Below are 17863 nucleotides of genomic sequence, written 5' to 3'. Positions count from 1 at the left end.
GCCTGTAAGGTCAGCCAATGACGCGATACACAATGACTGTTGTTGTTGGAAGGTGTATTTTTCTAAAAGATTGAGGTTTTCTGCAAAGTCTCAAAGGAATCTGTGACCTAAACAATCCCAACTACTACTATCATTTTTTGCTCCGATTCCACACTCACCAAGAAATCATCTGATTACTGTTGTTGTTAAATACTGTCAAGTCAGCTCTGACTCATAGCAACCCTGTATAGGGTTTCTGAGGAGTGGCTGGTAGGTTTGAATCGCCAACCTTGAGAATCAAACAAAAAAACTTGTGATCCATTGCTTATCCTACAGCACCACACCAGGAATCTGTTTACTGACCACTCGTCTGTCAGTTTGTCATATGTGGTGGCTTGTGTGTTGCTGCAATGCTGGCAGCTGTACCACTAGTATTTTAAATACCAGCAGGGTCACCTATGATCAGCAGGTTTCAGCAGAGCTTCCAGACTAAGACAGACTAGGAAACGAGGCAGACCACTTCTAAATGGTGAGCCACTGAAACCTTGTGAATAGCAGCCGTACATTGTCAGATATAGTGCAGGAAGATGAGCCACTCAGGTTGGAAGGCACTCAAAATACAACTGGGAAAGAGCTGCCTCCTCAAAGTAGAGCTGACCATGATGACACAAGTGGAGTCAAGTTTTCAGGACCTTCATTTGATGATGGGACACAACTCAAAATTATACTTAAAAAGTTACAAACGTCCATTAATAACCAAACGTGGAATGTATTAAGTATGAATTTAGGAAAATTAGAATCCATTAAAAACTAAATGGAATGCATAAAGATCAGTATCCTAGGTATTAGTGAGTTGAAATGGACAAAGCATTGGCCATTCTCAATCTGACAATCATGTGATATACTATGCCGGAATGACAAATTGAAGAGAAATAGCATCACACTGTCAAAAAGAGAATTTCAAAATCTGTTTTTAAGTGCAATGCTGTCTGTGATAGGATAATAGCAATACAAGAAAAAACAGTTAATACCACTGTTATTCAAATTTATGTGCCTTTGATGAAGAATCCCACCTATTGGTCTGAAACTGATCAAATATACAATCAAGATGCACTGATAATTACTGGTGGCTGGAATGTGAAATTTAGAAACAAAGAGGAAAGATTAATATTGGGGAAATATGGTGTTGGCTAGACATTGCATAATAGAATGTTATAAGACCAATAACTTATAAGTTGTAGATACATTTTTTTCAACAACAAGAACTTTGACTATACACATAGATGTCACCAAATGGAATACACAGGAATCAAAATGACTACATCTGTGGGAAGAGACGATGGAGAAGCTCAATATTATCAGTTAAAACAAGACTAGGAGCCAACTGTCAAATAGATCATCAATTACTCATATGCAAGTTCAGGCTGAAGCTGAAGAAAATTAAAACAAGTTTACTAACATCTAAATAATGCCTTGAATATATCCCATCTGAGTTTAGAGACCATCTTAAGAACAAATTTTATGCTTTAATTTATTCCACTTAATTAATTCCGTTAATGATGGAAAACCAGAAGAGCTGTGGGATGACGACACCAAGAACATCAAACAGGAAGAAAGCAAAAGGTCATTTAAAAGATAGAAAAGACTAAAGTGGATGTCGGAAGAGACTTTGAAACTTGATGTTGAAGTTAGATAAATGAAGTAAAAGAGTTGAACAGGAATTATCAAAGGGTAGCTCAAGAAGCAAAAGTAAAGTATTGTAACAAAATGTGCAAAACCCTGGTGTCAGAAAACCAAGAGGGAAGAACACACTTGGAATTTCTCAAGCTTAAAGATTGAAGAAAAAAATCAAGCCTTGACTTGAAATATTGAGGGATTCTATGGGTAAAATATTGAATGATGTAGGAAGCATCAAAAGAAGATGAAAAGAATACACAGTACCAAAAAAGAACTGAACAATGATCAAGAATCAGTGGTATCGAAGGAAGAAGTCCAGGCTGCACGGAAAGCATTAGCAAAAATCAAGGCTCCAGGACATAATGGTGCTCACTTGTCTGTGCCAAGAAATGTGGAAGACAGCTCCCTAGCCAACCAATTGGAAGAGATCCATATCTGTGCCCATTGCAAAGAAATGTGACCCAACAGAACATGGAAATCATTGAATGATATGATTAATACCACATGCAAACAAAATTTTGCAGAAGATAATTAAAAAAACAGTTGCAGCATTACATCGACAGGGATTTGCCAGAAATTCAAGCCAGATTCAGAAGAGTACGCGGAATGCAGGATACCAAATCGGATGTAAGAGAGATGTTTCTTGCTGTTAGGTATCATCAAGTCGGTTCCCACTCGTAATGACCACATATAGGGTTTCCAAGGCTTTAAATTTTCTAGAGAGCAGAAAGTTCATCTTTCTGCTGCAGAACGTTTGATGCTCAAACCTTTGACCTTGTGGTTTGCAGTCCAGTGCTTATATATGGTGCCACTGTACTCCCAAACACTATTAAAGATGTTTACTTGTGTTTAATTGACTATGCAAAGGCATTCAACTCTGTCGATCATAGCAAATTATGACTATCATTGGAAAGAATAGGAATTCCAGAACACTTAATTGTGCTCATGAGGAACCTTTGCATAGACCAAGAGGCAGTCGTTTGAACAGAACAAGGGGGTGCTGATTGCTTTAAAATTAGGAAAGATGTGTGTCAGTATTGTATCCTTTCACCTTACTTATTCAATCTGTATGCTGAACAGATAATCCAAGATTCTATGAAGAACAAGACAGCATCAGGATTGGAGACTCCTTAACAACCTGCAATATGTAGATGATACAACTTTGCTTGCTGCAAGTGAAGAGGACATGAAATATTTATGAAAATCAAAGACTGCACCAAAATGTAAAGAAAACAAAAATCCTTACAACTGGACCAATAAATAACAGCATGATAAAAGAAGAACAGATTGGAGTTGTCAAAGACATCGTTTTACTGGGATCCACAATCAACACTCATGGAAGCAGCAGCCAAGAAATCAAATGATATATTGCATTAGGCTAATCTGTTGCAAAAGGTCTCTTTGAAGTGTTCAAGAGCAAAGATAACAGTTTGAAGACTAAGGTGCACCTGACCCAAGCCATGGTATTTTCAGTAGCCTCATATATATGTGAAAGCTGGACAGTGAATAATGTAAACTGTAGAAGAATCGATGCATTTGAATTATGGTGTTGGCAAAGAATACTAAAAGTACCACAGACTGCCAAAAGAACAAATAAATCTGTTTTGGAAGATGTACAGCCAGATGCTCCTTGGAAGTGAAGATGTTGAGACTGTCTCACAAAGTTTGGGCATGTCATCAGGAAGGACCAGTTCTAGAAAAGGACATCATGCTTGGCAAAGTGGAGGTCAGCAAAAAAGAGGAAGTCCCCCAACGAGATATACAGACATAGTGACTGCATGAATGCGCTCAAACATGACAATTGTGAGGCTGGCACAGGACCAGGCAGTGCTTTGTTCTACTGTGCACAGGGTCACTATGAGTCAGAATCAACTCCATGTCACATAACAACAACTAGTGTTTCTTACTAATTTGCCTGATTGGTACTATAAAATAAGCACTGGACTGCTAACCACAAGGTTGGAGGTTCAAACCCACCATCCACTCCCTCGGAAATACTATACAGGGTCGCTTTGAGTCAGAAATGTTGGCCAGGTGCCTTGACTCAGGGAAGCCGTGTCTTGGACAGGAGATCTAAAGGTTTAGCCACCAAAAATGTAGATTTCACTTAAAATGATCTAATTGACAAGTGGCTTCCAAACTGATCACTTATGTAATTGATCCCATATGAATCTGAATTGTTTGGTTTGATAAAGTGTTTGAACGAACAAACAGGCCAAGTGTCTCTGTCCTGGCATATTTCCCCATTCTCCGAAGCCAAGGGCCCGTATTGGTCTTACCCTGCTGCTTAGCCCAGTGTCTGGTACACGGAGAAAGGCCACAGCATTTCATGAAATGCACAAACAGAAAGCTCTTTATCCACAGTAGCAGAAGGATCTAATAGTACAGGCATGGGGGAAGGAGGACTGAACCTGCCTGATAGCATTTCCTTGGGATATGAGGGTGGTAGCGTAGTGGTTACGAATTGGGCTGCGAACTTCAGGGTCAGCAGTTCGAAACTACCAGCTGTTCCGTGGGAGAAAGATGAGGCTTTCTGCTCCCATAAAGATTTACAGCCTCGGAAACCCTGTACAGGGTCGCTATGAGTCGGAACCAACTCCACGGCACATGACAACAACAACAACAATGAAGAAAGAATTACTCAAAAAGTTATAAGCTCTGTTTTTAATGATTATTAGTCTGGAATATAAAGGTCCTAGCTGTTGACTGATATTAATAAAATTGCAAACTTTGTGGCTTTTCTTCCCACAAAGGCAAGTTTACTAAAGTGTAGCCAATGACAGGATGAGATACCGACTGGGTTTTTAAAAATTGCCTCCTCCCCTAAAGCTAGTAGCAATGTTGCTGTTTACAAGACTCCCCATAAACTCTTCACCCCACCTTCCCACCCTGTTGATCAGTTCAAATTCCAGAAAGTTCTTGACTCCAAGATTTTGTGAAGGAATTTCTGTTGACACTGCTGGCTTCCAAAAGTCATTTGTCTTGGTTTTATGCAGGTCTCATTGAGCAGGAAGCAGCTCCGCCCTTTATGAGTTCTTTTGAGGAACCTTGACAGTGACCTGCAAGGAGTTAAAAGAAGCCATTCAGTCTTCATTCACCCCCAACACGCTACTGCCAGGGCATGCGCAGAAGGGGTTCCCTAAATTGTAAGGTACTATTGGTCAACTGACCATTGCCAGGAATCACTGAGTCTGTATTAGTGTGAGGTCACACCCGCATCCCCCTTAATCCACAGGGACCAGCATGCTTCCCAAGGGCACTGCACAATGTCTGGAGACATTTTTGTTGTCACAACTGAAGGGGGCCGGGAGTGGGTTAAGGTCAGAGATCTTGTTAAACATCTTACAATGCATAGGATAGCTCCCATCCCAAAAATTATCTGCTTGTCACAGTTTGTCTATATTTTCAAGGTTCATTGTAGGAGAGTGTTGACAAAAGCTACAGACCCTCCCTCCCACCACCCATTTGGCTTTCCTCCCTCTTTTCCTCTCAGTCGGCTTGCCCTGTGCCCTCCCTCCTTTCCCAACCCTGGGAGTCCAAGTAGACCCATTTCTCGCCTTGTAACTTTCCTTGTGTGTGTGTTCTTTGGTTAAACTGGAATGGGTGTTCACTGTAAAGAGAACACTGGTATCTCTTTAACATGTTTTCCCCCCACCTTGTTTATACTGATGGACAAATAGATCCAGTTCTTTCTACATATACATTTACAGTTGTAAAATTGGGCTCATACTACATAGATTTCGCTGTATCCTGCTATTTCACTTTCAAGAAGGGGAGTTTTCTCTGTTAAATATTATACCATGGTTTTGGTGTTCCATCAATTACTGGGCATTACTGGGCATTTGAGTTACACCAGACCCTTCCCTGCTATAGGCTGATGAACATGTACAGAACTAATACTGTCTTTGTAGTTCTGATTAGTTCTCTAGGATCTGTTCCCATCAGTGTGGGTGTGGTTAGGGCCTTGATAGCTAATGCTGGCGCTCCATGGAAGCTTTCCTTCATAGCTTCTTGGACTCAGAAGCAGAAACGGCATTAAACTAAGGGACTGAGTGAGACCGAGGACTGAGAGTGGGAGGAGGGCCCAGCGGGCAGCCTACTCACGGTTTTCACTTCAGTGTATGCCTGCAGGCCATATTCCCCAAGCTCACGGCCACTTCCAGACATCTTGTAGCCACCGAACGGGGATTGGGCCCCAAACACATCATAGCAGTTGATCCTAGAATTGGAAATGTTGGTGGGGCCTGCTGAGTTAATTCTGACTCATAGTGAGGCTATAGGTCAGAGAAGAGCTGCCTGTAGGGTTTGCTTGACGTCATCTTTACAGGAGCAGGTGGGGGGGGGTGGTTGCATGCCACCGAGTGGGTTCTGGCTCATAGCCACCCTGCATAGGGTTTTCTTTACAGGAATGGATAGGCAGGTCTTTCTTCCCAAGAGACTTCTAGTGACTTCAAACTGCCAACCTTTTGATTGGTAGCCAAGTGTATGACCAGGACTCCTTGGATTTTGAAATGAGATTCCAGAAATACCTCTTGGGGGATATTTGTCACAGCCCTGGGAGCCCCCCTGCATTGTTCTAAAATCTCACTGATGAAAAGTAGGGGGTACAACCATAGCAGTAGCCAGCCACATAGGGGGTCCAAAGTGAAGTAAAGCCTGAAATCATCTTTGTCCTTCAGGACTTGGTCACAGTGGGGTGTCAACCAAAAGCACACATGCGAATAGCTTTTGACCTGGACTTATGTTTGCTAACTAGACACTAAGCTTTTTCAAGTTCTTTTTTTGCAACTAAAAAACTTCTTTAAAAATTTGCACTGAATGTAACATTCACCACTTTATAAAGTATACAAATCAGTAGTTTTTGCACTTAATCACAATGGTGTGGAAGCATTACCGCAACCAGGACATTTCTTTCCATCACCACAAACAAGAAATCCTGTGCCTGACACCAGCCACCTCCTGTCCTCCCTCTGCAATAAGCCCCTGGAAACCAGTAACCTACTTTCTGTACCTATGGCTGTGCCTGTTGTGGACATCTCAGGCAAATGGAGCCCTACACCATGTGGCCTTTTCTGTCTGGCTTCTTTCACTCCATGGTGGTTTCCAGGTTCATTCTTAATGCAGCTGTGTTAGGACTTTGTTTCTCCTTATGGCTGAGTAGTACAACATCGTATGGATGTATAAACCACACTTTGTTCATCTCTTCCACTGTGGGTGGACTGTGGCGTTGTGGGCCCCTTTGGCTTTTGTGAATTGTGCTATAATGAACACTGGTGCACAAGGATGAGCGTGAGAGTTCTTGCTTTCCGTTTTCTTAGGTCTCTTCCAAGGAGTAGAGTTTCTGAGTCACATGGTAAATGTGGGTGGAGCCTAGTGTGGTACCTTAGGATAAGTACTGGACTGCTAACTGCAAGGTCAGCGGTTCAAACCCACCGGTCAAGTTCTACCAGGGCCACTATGAGTTGGAACCGACTCAATGACACTTAACAACAACAACAACAACATGGTAATTATGTGTTTAACTTTTTGAGGAACCACCAAATTGCTTCGCATAGTGGCTACACTATTTTACATTCCCGCCAACACTGGCTGAGGGTTCTAATTTCTCTGTGTCCTCACCGACATTTATTATTTTTCAATTGTTTATTTTGTTTTATTATAAGTATCCTAGTGTAAGGATTTACACCCTCGGAAACCCTGTACAGGGTCGCTATGGGTCGGCTCCGACTCGAAGGCACTTAACAACAACAACAAGTGGATTTGGGGAGCCCTGGTGGCATAGTGGGTTACATGTTGGGCAGTTAACCACAGGGTCGGTGGTTCAAATCCACTAGTTGTGTCTTGGGAGAAAGATGAGGTTACAGCCTTGAAAACCCTAGCTAATGTGCTGTTCACCAGCTGCTCCTTAGAAACCCTATACAGGACCATTATGGATTGGAACCAACTCGACAGCACTTACCAACAAATGAGTTGGAATGAACTTAATGGCACACAACAACAACAAGTAGATATGAAGTAGGTGCTAAGCTTTAAGATCAGTATTATAAACATATGAGGGGGCGTTCAAGAAGTTTGAAAAAAATAATGGAATTTTTCATGACCATTTTGAAGCCCCCTTACACATGCCCTCATCCCTGGCCTCCCTGGATACAGCTTGGTAAGGAGGTCCATCATCCATCTGCTTTAAGAGAAGTTAGATGGGGCATGTTCTGGAGGACAGGGGGGGTGGCAGTCTTTAACTTAGTGGCTATATCACTCCCTGGATACTCCACTCTGACCCAGGAGAATCAGATCAATACCCTACATTCTGAATGGCTGGCAAGGAATGGTGGGAGTCCCTTACCACACAGTACCAGCCTGGAGGGCTTGGGACAGATAATTGGCCTTGTCCAAGTCCTTTGTGAAGACAGCTGCAGCCAGCCCATACTTGGAATTGTTGGCTCTCGCAATGACCTCTTCTATGGTCTTGAACTTCAGGATCTGCATCACCGGTCCAAAGATCTGGGGTAAGAAAGCGGAGGAGGAGGATGTACCAGGCAGGCTACCCAGATTTCACAGTGCTGACCAAATTAGTCCAGATGTGATGCCAAGCCCCTGAACACACCCAATGGTCCCACAGGGAGACAAGAGCTCCAAAACCCAGGGAAACCCAAAGGAAAGAAGCCAGCATGGACTTCCAGTACCTCTAGCTTACATACATAAACAACCCTGTAAGGTTCGGGTAACTCACATGGTACCCACAGATTCTGTCTCAGAGTCTTTAAACCTGTTATTCAGCAAATACAGTTGAAGTGCAAGGTACACAGCCAGAAGCTGAGGAAACAGCAGCAAACAAGGCAGAGTCTCAGCCCTGAGAAGTTCCAGGGTGTTCCTGGACTGCCCCTCCTCAGTCCGAGTCACTTCTCTCAGAATTCCTGAGTCCTCGTAGTGGAGAATGGGTTGAGAAACCACAATGTGCCTCCTTGCTCTAGGGCTCTCACTATTCTCTGGCCCACTCCATGCAGAGGGGCTTGGGACCCCAGCTGTGGGTGCTCAGTGCATGGCCAGGAGTAATGAGAGCCTAAGGTCACTGACGGGCATCAAAGGAGGCTGCCCAGAAATGAAAGCCATGCTGTGACATCCCAAGAGCAGAAAAGTGGCCACAGTCAAGAGAGGATGAGGTGCAGAGATGAGGGGCATGGCAAATCCAGTGTGTGAAGATGGAGGTGGAAGGCGCCTGCCAAGGGTTCACCAGGGCCGGGACCCCAGCTGTATAGCAGGTGGCTCGGGCTCAGGATACCAGCACAGCGGAGGCAGCCCCCTGCCCCACCCAGAGAGCAACATCAAAGTAGTCAGGATGGATGGGGGAAGGCAGAACACTCTTGGACTTTCTTACCCCCAGTATGCATTTTCATGTAATTTTATTCTGAATTATATGTGACGGGGTAACAACTAGAAGTCTTAATCCAGTTTCTTGGAGATTGTAGACTCCCCAGGAGCAGATAAGATGTCTCTCCAGGGTCTGCAGAGGGCCTGGCACATAGTGAGTGTGCAGTAAATAGCTGCTGTCCTGAGCTCACAATGTTTTTCCAGGAGAACATCGAAAGCAGCCCCTCCCATACAGTGAGGCCTTCTGGTGTGGTGCTGCCAGTTACTGCAGTAAACTGCGGCACTTCCAGCTCACCAGCTGCTCCTTGGAAACCCTGTACAGGGTTGCTGTGAGTCAGATCCCGACTCAATGGCACGTAGCAACAATAGCAAGCCATACAGTGAGGAGCCCTCAAGGGCTGGAGAGGCACATGAGATATGCAGCCTTGCTGGAAGCAAAGAGGACTGGAAATAGTGACTGATGGAGAGCAAAGACTATATAGCCCTCAGTATGGATTGCACCTCAATGTAAGGAAAACAAAAATCCTCACAGTTGGGCAATAAACATTATCATGAAAAATGGAGAACAACAAGTGGGATGTGAAATTGTCAAAGATTTCATTTTGCTTTCACAATCAGTGCTCATGGAAGAATCAGTCAAGAAATCCAACGACGTATTGCATTAGGCAAATTGGCAAAAGACCTCTTTTAAAGTGTTAACATGCAAAAATGTCACTTTGAGGACTAAAGTGTGCCTGACACAAGCCATGGTACTTTCAGTTGCCTCATATCATATGAAAGTTGGAGATAAATGAATAAGGAAGAACATAAAAGAATCAATGCATTTCAATTATGGTATTGACAAAGAATATGCAAAGTACCATGTACCACCAAAAGAATAAACAAACCTGTCTTGGAAGAAGTACAGCCAGAATGTTCCTTAGAAGCAAGAATGGTGAGAGTTTGTTTCTCATGCTTTGGACATGCTGTGAGGAAAGACCCGTCCCTGGAGAAGGACATCATGCTTATAAGATGGAAGGTCAGTAAAAAAGAGGCAGCCCTTCAACAAGAGGGATTGACTACAGTGGCAGCACCAGTGGGCTCAGATATAACAACTGTGAGGCTGGCGCAGACCCAGGCAGCGTTTCCATCTGTTGCATGCATTGCTATGAGTCAGAACCAACCTAACAACGTAACAAGCACAGAGGTTGTGTTCCTAAGTGTTAAAATGTTTAACAGAAAAGCTGGTGGTTCAAGGCTATCCAGAGGTACCTTAAAGAAAGGCCTAACCATCTCCTACTGAAAAGTCAGCCACTGGAAACATTATGGAGTACATTTCCACTCGGACACACATGGGGTCACCATGAGCTGGAGTTAACTTGATAATAACTGGCTAAGCAGAGATTGTATGTGGCCCCTCTCTCCCCTGAAGACCATTCTCTGGAGCTCCGACCCCATGCTTACCTCCTCCTTTGCTATGGTCATGCCATCTTGCACGTCTCCAAACACAGTGGGCTGGATGAAGTAGCCACGGTCAGCAGCAGCTCCACCACCACACAGCAGCTTTGCCCCTTCCTGCTTCCCAGATTGGATATAGCCAAGGATTTTCTTAAACTGCATTTCATCCACCTGCAGCAGAAGAAGCAGAGTTATCTGAGATGCAAAGATAGAGTCATTCCTCTTCTTGACCCTGCTTGCAATGTCATGACTAAGCAAGGCAGGAAAAGGAAACTCAAATGGCCAAGAAACCTAAGAAAAAAGACTCAAGCTCAGTAGTGATCACAGAAATGCAAATCAAACCCATTGTTTTGTTTTTCCGTTATTAGAATAGCAGGAATTTAAATCACTGAGAAAATACATGATAACAAGAGTATGTCATATACACTATCATAAGGACTATTAGATTGGTACAGTGTTTTTTGTGAGTGGTTGACTAAATGTTCATACACATTGATTCAGCAAAATACTGTAGGATTCCATTTGAAATGTCTAGAAAAGGCATTTTCACAGAAACAGAAGATTGGTGGTTGCCCCTGAGACCAGAAGAACTAGATGGTGCCCAGCTACCACTACCAACTGTTCTAAAAGAGATCACACTAGAAGCTGCTGGATAGAGTAAAAGAAAATTCAAAATCATAAAAAAGACGAGAGCTACTGGTTAGAAAGAGACTGGTAGAACCTCCAAGGCTGTGGCCCTCAGTAACCCTTCAGGCCTCAAACTAAACTCACTCCAGTGGCTCAATTTTCAGCCATACAAAAGACATTTCTATAAGGGGAACAATAATCCTAGGGAGACACTGCATTTTAGAATGCGACCCTCTGAGAGCAAATGGACAGCATTTACCTAAGGCCAGAATGCACAAGACTTAAGAAAGGAGGAGGAGTGGAAAGATGAAAGAAATACAGAGAGGAAGTCGGATAAGTGATGCTGACATTGTGGGATTGTAATCAGTGAGATGAAACCAAATGTGTGTAATCTGTTGTATGTAACACTGATCTGCTCTGTAAACCACTCTATTCATAATAAAATGTTAAAAAGTGAAAAGGTTGGTGGTTGGGAATGTGGATGGGGAGTGACTACTATCAAGTACAGGTGTCTTTTGTATGATAAAAATATTCTGGAATTAGCTAGAGGTAAATATACTAGATGCTGCTGAACTGTACATTTTATAACAGTGAATTTTATGGTATGTGATTAGCACAGGACTGCTAACCACAAGGTCAGTGGATCAAATCCACCAGCCGCTCTGCTCCTTGGAAACCCTATACAGGGTCACTATGAGTCAGAAGTGACTCAACAGTACTTAACAACAACAAAAACAATTGAGACAGAGATGTTGGGCACATAACCTGGCCCTGTTGTGAGCCTCCAGTACATCCTCAGAAGTAGCTGCATGCCCCTCACCCCCACCCCCGCCACACCCCGTGATGTCTACGCTGGGGCTGGGGCAGGCCTGCAAAAGCTCATGGGGAAACCAGGCAGAAAAAGGCAGCCCCCACTACATTCGCTGGGCCTAGGGCAAGAGTAGAAATGGGGACTGCTGGCCATAGGACAGATATGAAGGGGCTTCAGAAAGTTTGTGGAAGAATTCCATTGTCTTTTCGTTTCGTTTTTCCATGAACTTTTTGAAGACCCTTCGAATTTAAAAGTTTTAAACCAAACTAATAAACTGACAAGGAAAATATATTCTATCCACTCACCTTACTAACACCCAAAAGGCCAGGCTAAGTTTAGAATTCTCCAATTCCTGGAAATGTGTCCCTGGAAAGTGATCCTGCGGGGACTCAGATGGGAGTCGGCCCCCTCTGCCTCTCTTGTCTGCTCCATCCTGCACCTCAGAGGGCTCCCTTCCCATGTGTGGGGTTATCCCAGCCCATGTCCAGGTCCCAGCTCTGCCTCCCAACCCTAGGACCTGGGCTGGGGACAGCAGCAGCACAGACAGACCACTCGGGCCTGGTGCCTGGGAAGAGGGAGTGCTGAAGGCGATATCCAGCGATGTCTAGAAGGGGCAGTGCGGGGCAGTTGTAGACTTTGGGAAGGGTGGCCAGAGGCGGCCAGCTCAGGGAGTGCTGGAGTATAGACCAGATGTGAGGAAATGTGGGCAGAAGCATGGTCTTTTTTTTTTTTTTTTTCATTATTATTTGTTCAGCCCCTAATTTAAAATGTTGATATTTTGTTCACATACTTTTTTTTATTAAAATGAAATTCATATATAACATTCATCATTTTCAAATGTACATTTCAGTGAATTTGAATGTATTCACAGCAATGCACAGCCATCCCCTCTAATTCCTGAATATTTTTATCTCCCCCAAAAGGACACTTGTACCTGCTAGCACTCATACCTGTTCCTCATCCGATGCCCCTGGCAACCACTCAACTACGTTCTGTCTCTGTGGATTCATCTGTCCTTCACATTTCATCTGAATGGAATCCGGTAAGGTTGACTTTGTATGTCTGGTGTCTGTCACTCAGCATCTTGCTTGAGTGCCTTTCTTAGTATACAGGACTTCATTTCTGCTCATGACTGAGTGCTGCTCCAGCACATGGACCTGCTATGTTGCATCTCTCCATCCTCTGTTGATGGGCATTTGTTTTGGTTCCACCTTCTGCTTAGTGTGAATAGCACTGCAGTGGTCACTGATGTACAAGTCTCTGTGTGGGTCCCTGCTTTCAACTGTCTTACAGAGTGGGATGCTGTTTGACTTACTGAGTATTTATTTGTAGTGTATTTGTTTTTATTATAACAAGGAGTGATTACAGTTTTATGGAGTTTAAGGTGACAATAGTTTCCTACCCTCATTCACACTATTGCCTTGACCCTGCTCCCCCGAGGTAACCATGGTCAACACATCCATGTACGTGCTTCCAGGCGCCTGAGAAATGCATTTCTCTGGATGGTCAGCATCCTGACACTCTTCCTCATCAGATACGTACACTTTACAAAGTGCTGAACCCAAAGCAAAACCCAAACCTGCTGCCGTCAAGTAGGACAGAGTAGAACTGCTCCAGAGGGTTTTCCCTGTGAGTCTGGCCAGAGAGAAACTATCAGTCTTTAAGGGAGCATTGTTCTCCCTAGAAGCAGCTAGTGGGTTTGAACTGCCAATCTGACACCCCCCAGTGCTTAACCCACTGTGCCACCAGGGGTCCTTAGAAAGTGCTTACAGTATTTCATTTCCACTTCACAACCACCATAGTAACCCTTCAGGTGAGGTAGGAAGGGTGAAGCCCAGTCCTGCTGCTTCTGCAGCTGCCAGCTTACCTGTGGCCCCTGCTCAGTCTGACTATCAAAGGGGTTTCCAACCACGCGAGACTTGGCCCGGGCAACGCTGCGCTCCAGGAACTCGGCGTACACGTCCTCCTGCACAAAGGTCCGGGAGCCAGCACAGCAGCACTGGCCCTGGTTGAAGAACAGGGCGAAGTGGGCCTGCTCCACGGCCCAGTCCACTGCAGACATAGGACAGACGGTCAGCATGAGGCATGGAGGAGGACAGTGGCCCCCTGCTCACTAACCCATTCCCACCACGAGGTTTGGGGCTCCACAGGCTGTGGCGGTGAGCGAGGAGACAGAAAACAGCACCCGTGACCCCTGGGGATCCGCCCAGTCTGTGGAGGGCATATCTGGGAATCATGGCAGCAGGAACAGAAGGAAGTATAGTAGGGACAGGGGTCTGGCCAGAGAGACATCGCGGGCACAGCTGGAGAACTGTGTAGCTCAACCTGGCTGGGTTCCAGGGAAGAAAGAGACGAGAGACTGGGGAAGAATCAGATCTTGGGGTTGCCAAGGGCTAGGCAGTGGGTATGGCCTTCACCCAGAGACCTCAGAGGTGGGTTGATTTAGATGGGACACTGTGGATCACAGAAGGGAGCAGAACCCAGGCATGGACCACCGGCAGCCGCCTCCCCCTGGGAACTTACTGTCGGCATCCGACATGATGATGTTGGGGCTCTTTCCCCCCAGCTCCAGAGTTACCCGCTTGAGGTTGCTGCTCCCTGCAGCCACCTGAATTAGGTGGCCAACCTTGGGGAAACAAAAACAGACACACTAAGAACATGTGCATGCATGTAAGAGACACACAGAACAGAGGAGTAAGCCCACACCTGGAGAAGGCAGCTGGGTGACAAGAGACTCAGTATTTCATTCCAGCCATTCACTCTCCATGGCTGTCTCCCCCGAGTTCCAAAAAGACACTTGTACCTGCTAGCACTGATACCTGTTCCTAACCCGAAGCTCCTGGCAACCACTCAACTACTTTCTGTCTGTGGATTCATCTGTCCTACACATTTCGTATGACTGGAATCCAGTAAGGATAACAGACTGACAGTGGTCATTGTTGTGTGGCTTCTGCCTCTACCATGCACTGCCCTCGGTGCCGTGTGCATGTTAAATTCCACCTTTCTGAAACCCAAGCTCCTAAGCACAGTGACAGAGCCAGTCAAGGAGTTTGGCACTCAAGGATCATGACAGGTGTCTCTGGACTCTGCGAAGTCCAAATGGTCATGAACTCTATTCCACATGGGGCACTGGGTCTAAGCACAAATGGCTCAGCCCTGCACCGTCACTCCTGACACAGCCAGAGCCCCTCCCAGGAACAAATTGGAGGCAAGTCTTGGGGGCAGAACCAGCATATCCAGAAGCTGACCATCAACGTCTCATCCTTTCAGGATGGTGGGAAATGAGGTCCCTGAGATGTCTCACCTCAGTGGAGCCTGTGAATGCCACCTTGTCCACATCCTGGTGGGAAGCAATGGCAGCACCAGCTGTGGGGCCGAATCCAGGAACAATGTTGACTACGCCAGGGGGAAAGCCAGCCTGTAGGCACACAGCCAGAGACATTGTGAGAATCCTGCTCTGAAGGGCCAGACATTGGGATGAGGCAGGGGAAGCTCATCCTCTCCTAGGGAGGCATGACGTTGCAGCTCTAACCTCTGGTAGCTGTGAATGAGACCTGGTTTGAAAAATGTATCTTTACAGATGTCCTTAGCAAACATGCGGTCACATTGATGTAGGATGGGCCCTAACTCATTATGACTGGTGTCCTTAGAAGTGAAGGGAAATGGAGATAGATGCAGATGGAAGACAGCCACGGAAGGATGGAGACAGGGACTGCAGTGTTGACAAGCCAAGACACACCCACGATTGCCAGGAACCAGCAGAAGCTAGGAAGAGGCATGAAAGGATCTTCGTCTACAGCCTTTAGATAGCACGGCTGTGTCCACACCTCGATTTCCAGATTCTAGCCTCTTGAACTAGGAAACAATACATTTCTGCTGCTTTAAGTCCCCTGTTTTATTGTGCTTTGTTACAGCAGCCCCTGGAGACTAAGCCCTGCAGCCAAGACAGTTAGTGAGCAGCGGCAGGCTTGGCGGGGTCTTGCACAGGGATTCTAAATAGTAGTGACAAGAAGCCCATTATCTGGGGTTTCCTATGACTGTTGTCCCTCCCCCTATGGTATTCGTTGAGAACAATGGTTCCATTCTTCAAAGAGCGTCTTGTAGGGAGCCAGTGTAGCAAGAGCTAAAGATGGAAACAAGACGCAGAAGTACCTCCTTAATCAGATTGGCCACATAGAGGGCGGTGAGCGGAGTCTGCTCAGCTACCTTCATCACAACCACGTTGCCAGTTGCCAAGGCTGGGCCCAATTTCCATGCTTGCATCAGGAGCGGGAAGTTCCACTGCAACACACAACACACACACACACCCCAACGGAACCAATGCATCCTCAGAGGCAGGAGAACAGTAACAGCAAGTGACATGGACTAGAGCTTTCTATGTGCCAAGCACTGTGCTGTACCCTTTTAGACATATCTGTCTAATCCTCCCTGCCTCCCTAAGACAGGCGCTATGTTCATGTCCGTTTGTCAGATGAGAAAATTGAGACTTAGGGGATTAGCAACTTTCCTAGGTCACAGAGTCATCGAATGGCAGGGCTAGGACCAAACTTGGCTTTGGCTTTATCCAAGTCCGTGTTCTCCAACTCCAGCTGTCTTCTGACTTCAACCCACACCCCCCCACACCTTTGCAACCAGTCCTTCTGAGATGGCTGAATCACCTTTCTGTTTTGTGGACTCTAGGCCCCAGCACTCCTGGTCAGCCTGTGGAGAGAGGATCACTCACCGGGATGATCTGCCCACACACCCCCACAGGCTCATGGCGAGTGTAGCTGAAGAAGTCCCCATCGATGGGGATGGTTTTCCCATGGTACTTATCAGCCCAGCCTGCATAATACCTTAAAAAGAAAAAAAAGACAAATAGCTTCCAACAACAACTGTGAGGGAAGCCTGCAAAGTCTAGCAGAAAATAGAAAACAAAAGAAGATTTGAACTGATCTAATTGAAATTTTCTAATAACTTCCGTTGCTTTTGGCTTATTTCCCAGAAAGACTTAAAAAACTGAACTTACTCTAGGTAAATAACCTCCAAGCATCAGATCCCACTGCAATGCTTGTTACAGACACCCATTTCCAGGTGCCCATGCCTGATCTACTCAATCTGGCTTTCTGGAACTGATGCCCAGGAAGCTATATTCTGATAAACACCCAGATTAGTAAACCGCAAACAATAGATTAGTCCAGCACCAAGCTAAACCCCAGCACCTGATAACTATGACTTGGATCTGGTAGAGAAGTGTGGTCTCCTCAAATAGCCAGAGCACTGGACTACATGTGGAAGGGCCACAGAAAAGAAAGAAAACATCAACTGACCCCTGAAAGGCTTGTTATCTAGACCCTTTGTTGTTAGCTGTCTTACTGTAGTCAGGGCTGACTCCTGGTGACCCCGCACACAACAAAATGAAACAGCGCCAAGCCCTGCACCATCTTCAGCATCTCTGCTGTGCTCCCCTCCACAGTGCAGACACTGTGTATTCTCTGTGCCTTCCAAGCTAGGGCATCGTGTCCTGGTACTTACTGTATCGGAGGACGTTCTGTTTGGGTCTGTGTAGGGTTTTCACTGGCTGACTGTCACATGTAAATCCCTAGGCCTTTCTTCCTAGTTTCAGTTTGGAAGTGTTGCTTAAACCTGTGCCCCCGCTGCTATCTTAAATATGAGTGGCATAGCTTCCAGTATCATAGCAACATTCAAGTCACCAGAGTCTGACACACTGACAGACGGGGTGCACGTAACAGAGTGAGATACAAGGCACAGAAAAAAACACAGCAAATGAGAGGCAGGAAAAAGAACAGCTGGGTGTTTATAGTGTGTAATGGTTTCAGTTTCCAGGGAGGGAAGAAATATGGAAGACGGAGAAAGATGAAGGATGTGGGATAAAAGGAAAATCTCTGAAATATTAGCCAGAGACTCCAGTTGATCTGAATTTGAATGATGAACTTGTGACTTGAGAGAAAAATAGCCAAGGAG

The 17863-nt window shown here is 45.3% G+C and overlaps 1 protein-coding gene across 3 annotated transcripts in view; it reads right to left on the bottom strand.

The window, feature by feature from the left end:
* Nucleotides 1–4682: 4682 nt before the first annotated feature.
* The window catches only part of ALDH2 (aldehyde dehydrogenase 2 family (mitochondrial)), a 38285-nt gene continuing 25104 nt past the window's right edge, over nucleotides 4683–17863 (bottom strand). For 2 of the 3 annotated variants that reach the window (XM_006865427.1, XM_006865428.1), the window contains exons 5-13: nucleotides 16623–16734; nucleotides 16052–16180; nucleotides 15204–15317; nucleotides 14423–14525; nucleotides 13767–13951; nucleotides 10468–10632; nucleotides 8000–8157; nucleotides 5761–5875; nucleotides 4683–4715 (exon numbers count right to left, since the gene is read on the bottom strand). In XM_006865427.1, the coding sequence (XP_006865489.1) occupies nucleotides 4683–4715; nucleotides 5761–5875; nucleotides 8000–8157; nucleotides 10468–10632; nucleotides 13767–13951; nucleotides 14423–14525; nucleotides 15204–15317; nucleotides 16052–16180; nucleotides 16623–16734 (1114 nt within the window). The remainder of the gene's footprint in view (nucleotides 4716–5760; nucleotides 5876–7999; nucleotides 8158–10467; nucleotides 10633–13766; nucleotides 13952–14422; nucleotides 14526–15203; nucleotides 15318–16051; nucleotides 16181–16622; nucleotides 16735–17863) is intronic. The other variant, XM_006865429.1, reaches the window with a different exon arrangement.

Source organism: Chrysochloris asiatica, unplaced genomic scaffold (assembly GCF_000296735.1).
Source record: "Chrysochloris asiatica unplaced genomic scaffold, ChrAsi1.0 scaffold00078, whole genome shotgun sequence".
Lineage (NCBI taxonomy): Eukaryota > Metazoa > Chordata > Mammalia > Afrosoricida > Chrysochloridae > Chrysochloris > Chrysochloris asiatica.
The sequence above is the reverse complement of the archived record's forward strand: the minus strand, read 5'-3'. Positions and strand labels throughout refer to the sequence as shown.